Source organism: Vulpes vulpes, chromosome 8 (genome assembly GCF_048418805.1).
Source record: "Vulpes vulpes isolate BD-2025 chromosome 8, VulVul3, whole genome shotgun sequence".
NCBI lineage: Eukaryota > Metazoa > Chordata > Mammalia > Carnivora > Canidae > Vulpes > Vulpes vulpes.
In genome coordinates, this window is record NC_132787.1 from 81,567,166 (window position 1) to 81,580,027 (window position 12,862).

General features: G+C 33.7%; 1 protein-coding gene across 8 annotated transcripts in view; it reads right to left on the bottom strand.

The window, feature by feature from the left end:
* The window catches only part of RMDN2 (regulator of microtubule dynamics 2), an 81,164-nt gene that overhangs the window by 33,951 nt on the left and 34,351 nt on the right, over window positions 1-12,862 (bottom strand). For all 8 annotated transcript variants that reach the window (XM_072767275.1, XM_072767273.1, XM_072767278.1 and 5 more), the window contains exons 3-6: window positions 11,349-11,523; window positions 10,110-10,212; window positions 6,311-6,371; window positions 338-413 (exon numbers count right to left, since the gene is read on the bottom strand). In XM_072767275.1, coding sequence (XP_072623376.1) covers window positions 338-413; window positions 6,311-6,371; window positions 10,110-10,212; window positions 11,349-11,523 — 415 coding nt within the window. The remainder of the gene's footprint in view (window positions 1-337; window positions 414-6,310; window positions 6,372-10,109; window positions 10,213-11,348; window positions 11,524-12,862) is intronic.

The window sequence follows — 12,862 nt, forward strand, 5'->3', positions numbered from 1 at the left end:
GATTGGATTTTATTCCTTCCACCAAATCAATATGCAAGAAATGTTAACTAATTAGTCCTAGTCATGTTTATGATGTTGGTGAGCTCATGACCAAAAGACTAATCCCCATCTTTGAAAAAGTAATACTCATCTACTATGTGACTTCTTTCAAGATCCAGAATAATTATCTTCAATCTCCCAAATAGTTTTATTCTTTTTGCACAGTACTATGTAAAGACTGTCACTTCATTTAAATAAAAAAGATAAATTCCTTGAAATTAAATTGTTGAATAACTTGATTTATATCTTTAAGGGGAACATACAGCTATATTAAAATATTTTTAATTTTAAGAAATACCTTGAAGCGATGTCCATAGTTGATTTTGTTTTGTAAGCCCTCAAACTCAGATACATAGCCACACAAAACTGCATACCTGAAAAGGATAAAGACAGTGGATAGTGTGTGAACTTTTAATCAAATACCACCAAATATAACATTTAAAAAAATATCTCTAAACCATTCATTAACACTTGACAGAAGTATTCATATAGAGGCAAGGGTCCTAAAAATAAAAAATACTTGACACTACATGAGGCCAGTTTCCTCATCTGTAACTGGGGATACTGACACCATCCATCTCACGTGTATGCTGTGAGGGCAAAACACTTCAAACACACAAAATTGCTTAGAGTACTAACTGGCACAGAGTGAATTCCAAGAAATATGAGCTGCTGCTAACACCAATATTGACATCAAAGTCACAAAGAGGCTCTCTTGAAAAGCCTAGTCACACAAGTAATAAATTGAAAAATATACTGCATCATCATATCCCTATTCCTCCTTAATAAAAAAAAATAAAAATTTCACAGCCTCCCTTAACGTCATTTGAAAACGAAAATAAATATCATGACTAAAACAAAGTCAAAGGTGACTTCAGAACACATTTTTCTGAAAAATTCCCTTCAATTCCTTTAATCCTGCCTTATTAGCACTGCATACTAGAACAGGGCATCCCATGAACTGTTGACTTTTTTTTTCCACTGAGAATACAAAAAGTTACATTAGTAATTCTTTGACATACATTCTGTGCAATATTTGTTCAGCAATTTGCTCACTCCAAAATCGGGGGATATGTTATTTTTATATCCAGAATGTTTCTGTCTGTGCCAAGTCTCCAGAGTATTTCAGAGTGTTTCTGTCTGAGGAAAAATATTCATTTACCTAAATATTTCAAGAGTAAGTATTAATTATTACTTTCATTGTCATAGCTGAAATGGAAGATGTAATTTGGGGTATTTATCTCATCATTTCTGTGGATAAGCATAACTTTCAAGTACAAAAATGAAGTGAACGATTTTATTTAAAACAGTAAGACCATTCCTGAACACAAAAGATCACATAATTCACACAACTTAGGACAACCAATAAAACAGTCACTTTTCAGTGCTGACTTGTGTGACCTCTGAATTTTCAGTTTCTATATAATTAACCAAAACTGCTACAGTAGAAACAAGAGTGAAGACCAAATCAACCTATCAAAAGTGGTCTGAGAACATAACTAGAGTAGGAGATATCACAAATTCTATGATCAGACTACTTTACACACACATCTCTACACCCATCAGAGATTGAGCATGTAGGAAAGGATTACTGGAAAACACTTGTGAATTCCCTTGTAGAAATGCTATGGTCACCATGTTCTCTTGACATGCTGTCATTTTGTTCTATCATTCCTCCTAGGGAGTTCCAGAAAATAGAACAAAATTCCATACAACTACATCCACACATTCCCCCATTTCTGTTATGGGCATTATCATTTTCCGACTTATTCAGACTTAAAGTCTTAGGTCATCTTTTTTTTTTTAATAAGCTTTTATTTTAAAGTAGCTTGAGATTTATAGAATAGTTGCAAAGATGGCACAGATGGTTCCTACATACGCATATTCAGTTTTCTCTACTGTTTTCATCTTACATTACTAGAGTACATTTATCACAAGTGTACTGATACTATCAAACAATACTGATACCTAATTTTTACAATGTACCAATATTAATATATTATTAACTAAACTCCATGCTTTATTCAAATTTTCATCTATTTTTCCCTAACTTAAATTTTGATGCTTTTCTCTCTATCCCTCCTTCCACATTTATCCCTATTAAATCACACATGTGAAGATCTTTGGAATTACTATTGTCATTTATCATACACTCTGTTCCTCCTAATTTTATGTTACTTGCAACTTTCATAAACATATGTGTTATATCTTTACCAACTGACAATTTTACACAACATACCAGTGTCTATAATGAAGACCTGGAGCCCTAGAATCACCTCCAGATTGACAAAGATGTTGCCAACAGTTACTCTGTTGAATAGCTGAGGCTTGAACCCTCCTCTCTATACGGGTAACCCAGAGACTTGCCCACATTTCTACATCTTGTCCACAGGAATGTTAGACATAAACTTACCTTAATGCCTTGTTTAAATCCAGATATACTAGCTCACTTGCCCTATTCTATATGCTGACAAAGAAATAAAAAACAAATCACGCCACATTTTTAGAAAAATTTGTTGGATCTTTTTGAACTTCCTCCTCCAGAGACTTATGGAGCAACCCAAATATTTGTGCTGGAATCAAAAGAAAGGAATCTATGTTTGCTAATCTAGAATGGTGGGATCAATCATCTATTTCCCAAACATTAGCATCAGAACGACTTAGTGCACACCACTAGGTATATACAGTGCTCTCTCAGCACACACACTCTCTTCAAGCTATTCTGAGGGAAAAAAAGGAAAAAAAACCCTATGACTTATGAATTCCATTATATGAAATATGTACATTTTCCTTGTAAATAATGTCATACAGTTTTATGCTTTTCATAATTTTTTTGAAGTCTGTTTTTTATTTTTATGTTTTTTGAGCTAAGATCAAGAGTTGGATGTTTAACTGAGCCACCCAGGCACCACTTGAAGTCTGTTTCTTTAAAGTTTAAAATATAAAAAGAAATAATAATAAAGTTTAAAATATTATTTATCTTCCTACATACCCTAGTTCAAAGTTCACCTAATCAGTTTTTCTCAAAGGATCATCACTTCTCTTCTGGCAATTAGTTCCACTTATGTCTCTGTGTGTGTGTGTGCATGTGTGTGTGTTCTTTTATGCTGTTCATCTTTTAAAACGTAATTTAAAATTTTATTTCATAAACCATCTCAAGTGGATGGGAACGCTAAAGTATGTTATTTCACAATATGGTCTATTAACTCCATCTAGAGGTCATTCTCATCATACATGCTTTGACAAAAATTCTGTGTTTTCTTTGCATTGATATTGAATATATCTTTAATAAATGACCAACACTCCTGTTTCCACAACTACCAAAATAACTCCATTAGTTTATTATTTATACTATGAGAAAGCAGTAGAAAAATAATGTAATAGAAGAATTACTGAGTATCTAAGAATAAAAAACCTGGTTTTTGTTTTTCTATTTATTGTGTGACTCTTGCTTACTATTCAGCATGACTCCCCTACCCTCACCACACACACCCTAGGCATACTACCTTGCTCATCCTTATCTATAAAATGGAAACAGGTTGTTCTGTGAATCATGTGCTGCAAGGCATATGGATATAATTTGTGAACAGTAGAGCTCAACAAATGTGTAAGACATTATTTGTAATTAAGGTCAGGCCTATTCAGCTAACAAACTGTAAATCCACAGTGACTTTACTCTTTTGATTCTGGAAGTATTTGAGGCTGAGTATAACAAAAACAACAGAATTTGTAGCAAACATTTTCAGCTTTGAGGTCAGATAGTCAAGGTTGCAACTATTCAAAATCATTGCTGGGCACAAATCCATGGGAGTGGCTGTGCACCAATAAAACTATTTATGAAAATAGGCAGTTGGCCCAGGGCCATAGATTGTCATTTATGCTGAATGAATGAGAAAATGTCTTAAATACTGAAAAAGACTTTTTGATGATATTTTCTTACAATTAACTATGGAATCAGTTAACCTAAATTTTAACCATGGCTCCTCAAAGTCAGTTTTAATTTCTCTTTTTTTCATTATGCGAAACCTCTACTGTTTAAATGAATGAGAACTTTTGTATTTATTATTGTATTAATAAATAATTATTTATTATTTCTTATATTTATTACATATAATACATTCTAAGAACAAAGATAAAATTGCCATTTGGATTTATTAAATTTTATCAACTGATTAATTTTAATATTCTTTAAATTAAAAACTGATACTGAATAAGAAATCATGTGTAACACAACTGATCATTACTCTGTGTGTGTGTGGGTATGTGTGGGTGTGTGGGGGGGTGTCCATAAGATTTAAACTTGGAGTTAAATAACATAGTTATAAACAAGGCAAATCCATTCACAACAAAAAGTGAAAGAAGATGAACAAAAGAAAAGTAGCCAGATTAGTGCAGGCCAACTGGGTTACCTAGTAGGGCAGAGTTACATATACTTTCTTCTTAAAAAATGGATTTTAAGGTACTTGTGAAGCCTCCAAAGAAGACTTAACATTGTTCCTCTATGAAAATTTGAAGTTTACACAGATAAATGCCCCCAGATTGAGGATTAAAATCAATTGTACATTTTAAATGTGATTCTTCATGGATGCAGATGTATGTATGGGAGAAGGAAGAGAGCAACAGAGGAAGAGCAATGCAGCGGGAGGGTGAGGAGGAGCAGCTCAGAGTTAAAAGTAGGGATTGGGAATTCTTTCTGCATGTAAATCTGACCAACCAGCTCCCAAACACCTCCAATATCAAAGGAGATGAGGAGTGTGTGGTTTGATCAGTACAAATTCATTGCAGTTACAACTAAAAGTAGAACAACAGAAGTACCTGAATGCATACATATATTAACTTATTAATACTAATGTGCAAAGTAGATGAGAAGGTATATTTGGCTGTAGAAATAACAGCCAAGACTGTTACATACTGGGAAAATGATTTTAAAGATATGTACTAGGATGTTAACTACAAAACTACCTTTTTCCTAAAGTTGTGGTAGAAGCACCAAGGGCATAGAAGAATACTCTATTAGGTGCTCCAATTCCTACAGCAAGTTGCTCTTGCATGCTCTTGTATGATATGCTAAGGAAATGATCCACAGGTCTTGCCAGGCTTTAGCCCCTTACCCTTCTCCAGGCTATAGAAGAAGAAGGTAAAGAAGGATTCCTATAGATAAAATTGTTAGGGGACTGTGGGTTCCACCTCCCACCTTCTCAGGGGAGGGGCAGAAGGAAGGCTTGCGCCTCATACTAAGCCAAAACGAGGGCAGATCAAAAGATCTGTTTTTATTTTGGCTTGTGTCCCTTAGGGGACAGAAAATAGGTTACTTGACTCCTAAGCAGAAAAGCTTTCAGATAAGAGTGTGAGTGGAGCTCCCCCTGCTGGTGGTACAGTAAAGAAACTGGTCTGCTTTGGGAAAATTGGGTTTGCATTTCAGAGTCAGCTGGTGGAATGAAAATGAATTTCCTGTGGGGCAAATGTGGACCAGCAGAATGGGAGCCATTCTGAGAGAGACTGTGCCTAAAAGTGCTCCAGAAGAATAACAAGAATCCTGAGAAGGGGTGGATTTCCAGAAACCTAGATCTGAGAGAAGGGTCATAAATTAACTTATCATTATCTTCCTAGCGCCTAACGTACCTGTATTGCTGTAAGGAATTAAAAGATGTTGTAAAAACGCAACCACAGGATGTTAATTTTAAATGATATATTTCTTTTTATTTGTGTTTTATAATTCTAAACATAAAAAGGATCCAAAACAAAACATATTCAAGAATAAATTTGTTTCCCCAAGGATCTTCACCTACCAAATGAATTCCCTTTGTTTGAGCTTTCTTATATTCTATTCTATTTCTTATATTAAAAATGGCTTCTCTTTGACCTATAGAATTTGTACACATGGACTCATTAAGGTATAAGAAATGAGTGACGTGCTTTTATTCTTTGAAGCATTCTTCCTATATTTCATTTAGAAACAGGACATCACTTCAGTATTTGTTTTCAAACAAGATGTTAAATTATATTTAATTAGAATTTAACATGTTCAAAGGCACTGCGCTTGCTAGATTCACTTATGAAATCTTCAATGAAAGTTTACTTTGGATATATTTAGAATATGCATACTGCAAAACACATAAGAATAAGAATAGTTACTGTGCTATCTATTAAATATACATTTCAGTGAACGTGACAGACAGGTTAAATGGGTCAATAATATCTTAAAAATCAATTGTAACTTAGGTTGAGGCCTATGAGAATTTAAAAGACTGGATAAGTTCTTTGTACTTACCACAAGTGACAATGTCCATTCGTGGGTGCTCTAGTAATAGCTCTTTCTCCTAATGTCTTTCCTGAAAAGACAAATGTACTTATGTTTAGTACTTTCGTGTGAGTTGGTGGGGGAGGAGGTGGATTATTGAATTAAGTCAGTGGCTCCCAAAATATGGTCCCAAGACCAGAAGCATCATCTGGGAACTTGTTAGAAAAGCAAATTTTGGGTTCCAAGGGAGACTCATTCCATAACAAGGTTTGGTCTCAGCAATCTGTTTTAACTAGCCTCTAGAGATTCTGCTGTATGCTCAAGTTTTAAGCTCACTGGACTAAGTGATGTAACCAAGTGCAAGAAAAGTCATTCAGTCATTATTTAAAAGTATTAATTTAAGAGATTGTTTTGTAATTAACCCAACCAACATCTACCGCGTGCTTTGTACGTGCCATATAAACTCTGGGAATAAAAAGTCAAATTAAGACACAGTTTTTGACTTCCAAGGTTCACGTTTTAGTAGAAAGTAGGTATATAAGCAAATAAAACACATGCAAAAACTAAAAGCAAGATGAAAAAAGAGAAAGCATGGCAGAGAAGAGAGTGACTAACTCCATCTAAAGGGAAGGCTTCCCAGAGAAATGCTTACCTAATCATGCACTATTAATAATGAACAGGCTCTGTACATAAATAATCTTCCCAAATCATTTCACTTAGTTTTAGGATAACTTTCATAATGTCATAATTACTTTGGATAGAGGTTTGTCTATTTTCCTGAAAAGTCAAAATTCTTGCAACAAAACTGAACATTCTGAAAATCCTTCTCAAAAAGGGGCTGCTTTGTTTTATGCTATCTCCTTTTACCTTGTTCCATTTTTTTGTTGTTGCCTTGAAGAGAACATCCAGTGATCTGCAAAAATGTTCTTCTAAATAAGTGGTTGAGACAATCTTTATAAATAAAGATCTTTTATTCTAAACCATATTATTTGTTAATTTGTTAAGGTGGTACACTCTGTATTTTATAGCTCTATCCATTAAGAGAACCATTCTGTGTAGAAATCTATCTAAACTGGAAAAAATTAAAAAGTGAAGTGTCTTAATACTGATATTACATTGTAGACATATATTAAAAGGGTATCTTTTAAGTAAATGACTGGAAAACATAGTTTAAAATGTACATTTAAATATTAAAAACAATAAATAAATAAATATTAAAAACATAACCAACATTTTAGCTGCTTTGCCAAAGGAACAAAAATAGCTTTTAGTGCCCTACCACAAGCCTAACATAGAGGAGAGTCCACTACCCTGAGAATATAAAAGGAAGCTGGGTAGTATATAGACTGGTTTGGCAGTCTCATTTTTGCAGCTGAAGTCTGAAAGGAAAGCTGTTTTCTGTACAAAATTATACTTTGTGATCTATTTGAGGCACTTGTTTTGATTATTTAATTCTGGAAATTATAATAATATTCCTTTAGATATAATATTCATATTTTATTTGGAATACAAATCATGATCAGAGTACTTCAAAAGATGCACTGCACCCCAGCTACACCCCAGCTTGAGGACTCTGAAAGAATTCTGCACTCCCCAGTGATCACATCTGCCCTTAGTATAACAATTTTAAATATGCTATTATGGGGAATAACATTTAGCCCTTCGTCCTCCCTCACGCCGAGTTCCAGTGTCCTCTAACACTGGTCTCAGCTCAGTGCACTCTGTCATCATCTTTCCCAAGAACTTACGACCTGAAACCTTAAGTATGATGGGCTGTCTCCATGCAGATCTATCTAGTAAATTCCTTAGCATAGCATCCTCCTAATCACATTCACCTCCCTCCTCTCTCCCTTCTCTTTCCCTCCACTTCCTCATTTTAACATTGTTCCTGGACACACTAATTTCACATAAATATTTCTTAAATGTACAAAAAATATTTTTAATATATTTCAATATCTGAACAAATGCATTTGAGGCTTTCACTCTTTTTTCTTGATATTTTAAATGTTTCTCTCTTCAAAATATATCTTATTCCAATCTATGCTCCATTTTGTCCCTTGATTCCTTCCAGCTCATTTCTTTTTTCATTTTTATCACCTCATACATTAACTCAATTAAACTTCTATTCCATTTAAAAATAGAGATCCCAAGTAACATCACCTATGTGAAACTCTTACTTCCCCAGGAAAGACTCCTGGCCCCTGCCATCACATTCTTTCTGTTATTACTCTTAGCGTCCTGCATTCTCTTTTACTCATGGTGGGTTTCCATCCGCTTCTTTAAGTGTATGGTTACTTCTATAATACTGCTCCCTTCACAGAGCTATCAGTTCATCCGGAGTCTGAGAACGTGTGATTTTGCTATCATTTCTACCTCCTATCACACACAGGAGGAGCCCTGATGCCTGGGGTAGGAGAGGTGCTTATGGGAAATAAAAAGAACTTAATACTGATACTGTGATTTTCTTAGTAGATACGAACATAAGCCAGTTTTTTCTCTTTGTGCAAAAAAAGAAAATCTACAAGTAGAAGGAATATAATTACAAGGAGTTTGAAGATACTACCTTCCTTCTTGGAAATAAAAATGATAGGGAATGAGATTGGAATGAAGTCTGTAGTATCATCATGTTTTGCTGTTTCTTCCTTGTGCTACCTTAGAGAAAGTAAGCTTGGAAAGGGGGAAAATTTGGAATAAAAGAAGAATTAAATAAGTTTTGATGTCAGATTACTCTGCTAAAACTCAGAGAAATGGCAGCTAAGGGGATTTTTGCAAGAAAGAGTTTTGATATTAGGTGAGAGTCAAGGTGAGATATATATGCATAAGAGATTTGACGTTCTGGGTGTTTTTCTTTTGTTGTTACTATGGAGAATTTCAAAAATACACAAAAAAGTATAAAGGACAGTAAAATGAAATACCATGTACTGTATCCCTTAGTTTAACTGATGATCAACTCAAGGCTAATTTTGTTTTATCAAGATAAATTTAGAAAAAAAAAGCACTGAAGTCTGAGTAGTTATTTCTCTGCAGCAAATAAAGTTCTACCTTATGGAATCAAGGAGGGTTATTTTTATTTTTTTTTAAATATTTTATTATTCATGAGCGACAGAGAGAGAGAAGCAGAGACACAGGCAGAGGGAGAAACAGGCTCCACGCAGGGAGCCTAATGTGGGACTCGATCCCAGGACTCCGGGATCATGCCCTGGGCCGAAGGCAGCTGTTCAACCACTGAGCCACCCAGGCATCCCTCAACCGCTGAGCCACCCAGGCATCCCAAGGAGGGTTATTTTAATTCCACTGAAGACAGCTATCCTCTGCCTCTTATTGCTCCTCATATATTACCTCTTAAATGTTTTGCCTTTCTGTGATTTTATAAACTTTAATATCTGAAATTTGAGTTTTTCAGTTGCCTATTCTAATATGCTCATTTTAAAAGAATATATACTTCTGGGGTGCCTGAGTGGCTCAGTTGTTTAAGCATCTGCCTTTGGCTCAGGTCATGGTCCCAGCGTCCTGGGATCAAGCCCTGCTTGGGCTCCCTGCTTAGTGGGGAGTCAGCTCCCTCTCCCTCTGTCTCTGTGTGTTCTCTCTCTCTGTCTCTTTCTCTCAAATAAATATTTTTTTAAAAAAAGAATATATATATATATATCTTAGTCCTAAAAAAACCTTTCTGTCCTTAGGCTTTGTATATTTTTCAGTACTAGGATATATTAAAATAGATAAAACATATTGGTTTTAGCTAAGATAATTTAAATTTAATTAAAATTCATTAATAGGTTATTATAGATAATGATTGTCATTTGAGGATAATCAATCTTTACAAAATACTTACCAATATTGGCAAAATGTTTTTTTTCTTGTGCATTAGTAGATAGCTCATACATGTCTCCATAAGCACGAGTTAATCGCCAAGTAAACTCTATTTCATCTCTAAACTGAAAAGATAGAACTGTATATTAGATTAACTCAGTAACTTGGCCAGGCTATATGAATGTTTTGCAGTACAACATCTAAAAAATTTAGGCTGGTGAACTGGAATTTATAGATGACTGAATCTACTCATGTGCATATAACATTTTAAATTCAAATATTCATGACTACAAAATATGATTTAATATAGAGTTACATTTGGATCTTAAAACTAATGAATGTTATCCAGATACTAGCTCTACAACACAGAAGAGAATTGATAGGTGCCAGAATCTTTAAGTTTTTCCTGGGTTGTAGTCTCTTATTTTCCTTTCTAAATTACTACCTTCAATATAATGCCCCAGTGAGCATTATAGATCACATATAGTCAAAAGAGCAGTCACATTTCTAACCTAAATTACCTATAATCATAATCTTTGTATTTAGAATTGCTAAATCCTCACGCAAAGGGTTTAAGACTTAAATTGTTCATAGGAAGGAAAGATTCATTGTTCAGTGGGATACTGAGAACTAACTAACTTCCTTCCTTCCTTCCTTCCTTCCTTCCTTCCTTCCTTCCTTCTTTCTTTCTTTCTTTCTTTCTTTCTTTCTTTCTTTCTTTCTTTCCTTCCTTTCCTCCTTCTCTCTCTCACTCTCTTTCTTTTTGGTGGTAGTAGTGGGAGGGATGGGCTTTCCCAATTCAGCCCAACATTAAATGCTAAAAAATGATCATTAGTAGAAATATACTGAAATACTGATGGCTTATTAGTTACACTATAACTATAAGGCAGAAAATTTACTTTTTTTGTTTGTTTTTTTTTTTTTTAGGGCAGAAAATTTAATATGTAGCTTTTCCTGTCCCAACAGAAGCAGTAGGTCTTACTCTTTATGTTATAAACTATGTATTAAATACGGCAAATTAATAAGAATCAAATAAAGATAGATGTGTATAATCATACATCTGGTTCTCATTTTCATGATCTTAGGGCCTAATAAATTCCTATAATTTACTTTTTAAAGATTTCAGTCAGATTATAGAAATATTTTGCATCAACTATTTAGCTTGTGTAAACTGTAACACAGTTGTTAACAGTCATAACATGAATGGGATAGCAGATTAAAAATTAAAACTATATAAACATTATTGTCTCATATCTCTTACCTTTTCTTTGTGATCACAAAGTAGTTCAAAACTCTCCATCTTGCCACATTCATTCATACGTAAATTATCAGCCTTTTGAAGAAGGACATCTAAATTTAATTCCTCTATGTGTGTATTAAATGCCTTAGAGACTGGAAAACTCTGTTCTTCTGTGTCAGTATTAGCTGTAATATACCTAAAATTGCAGAAATAATAATGATCAAATCTCTTGAAAGTTATATAATAACCAGAGTAATTCTTTTAAAATATAAGCCAATATCTATGAGTATAAGAACAGATGAGTGACTGATGAAATAAAAGAGGCCAGAGGCAGATCCAAACATATATGGAAATGTGTATGATGGAGTTGGCATGTCATATTACTGGAAAAGTAAGGGAATGGGCCTGAAAAAAAAATTCCTATGGGAAACAATGAAATTGAATCTCCACCATATAATATAAAAATAACTGTGGAAGGAATTAAGTGTTAAAATTTTCTAAACCCTATATATAAACTATAGGTGAATACCTTAGTCTTTGGAGTAAAAAAATTTTCTTAACCAATATATGAAAACATTAACTATAAAAGATTATTAATTATGAATGATTAAGAAGTTTGGCTATATTAAAATGAAAAACTGCTGCTAATCAAAAGACACTCTCAAAAATATAAGAACACAAATTGAAAACCAGGAATAGATGTTTTGAAACACACACAACTAGAGAACATTGATACAAAGAACACATAAATTCTTTCCTAAAATTAGATGATAAAAACACAGTGAACTCAACAGAAATATGCTTGAGAGATATAAATATATTGGTTTCCCAAATGAGAAAATACATACAGTTAATAAGCATAAGAAAAGATGTTCAATGTTCACTAGCAATTAGAGAAATACAAATAAAGACCACAAAGAAATATTGACAAAATGTAAAAAGTCTGACAATAGCAAATGCTGGGGACTGTCAATCCACAGGATCTGATTTGAATGCAAACTGGTGAAGCCAGTTGAGAAAGCACTTTGTAGTTATCTTCTAATATTAAACTTTCACATACCCTAGGACCCAGTAACCTAGTCTCTTGCAGATGTGAAAAAAAAAAAAAAAGGTATGTATAATAGAGACAGTAGTACTTTCAAATAGCAAACACCAGGAAACAACCTATATGCCCATCAAAGAGTGGATGAATACTACACAAAAATCAAAATGAAAGAAATACACTGATGTGCAAAATATGGAGGAATATTAACAAATTTATTATTAAGTGGAAAAATAAGCTCTTAAAACTATACACAACACAATCCCCTTTCAAAAAAAATCAAAATTAAATGTGCATCTTAAGGCATATACATATACATGCAATAAAATGGTATATTAAAAAAGGAAGCAACAAACAATATAGATTATACATTCAGGATAATAGTTACCTTCAGGTGAGGGAAGAAATGTGTACATATGTTTATCCAATCATAATAGTCCATAACTGGAAAGTACCAAATGCCTGTTAGGAATAGGAAGCTTATATATTGTGG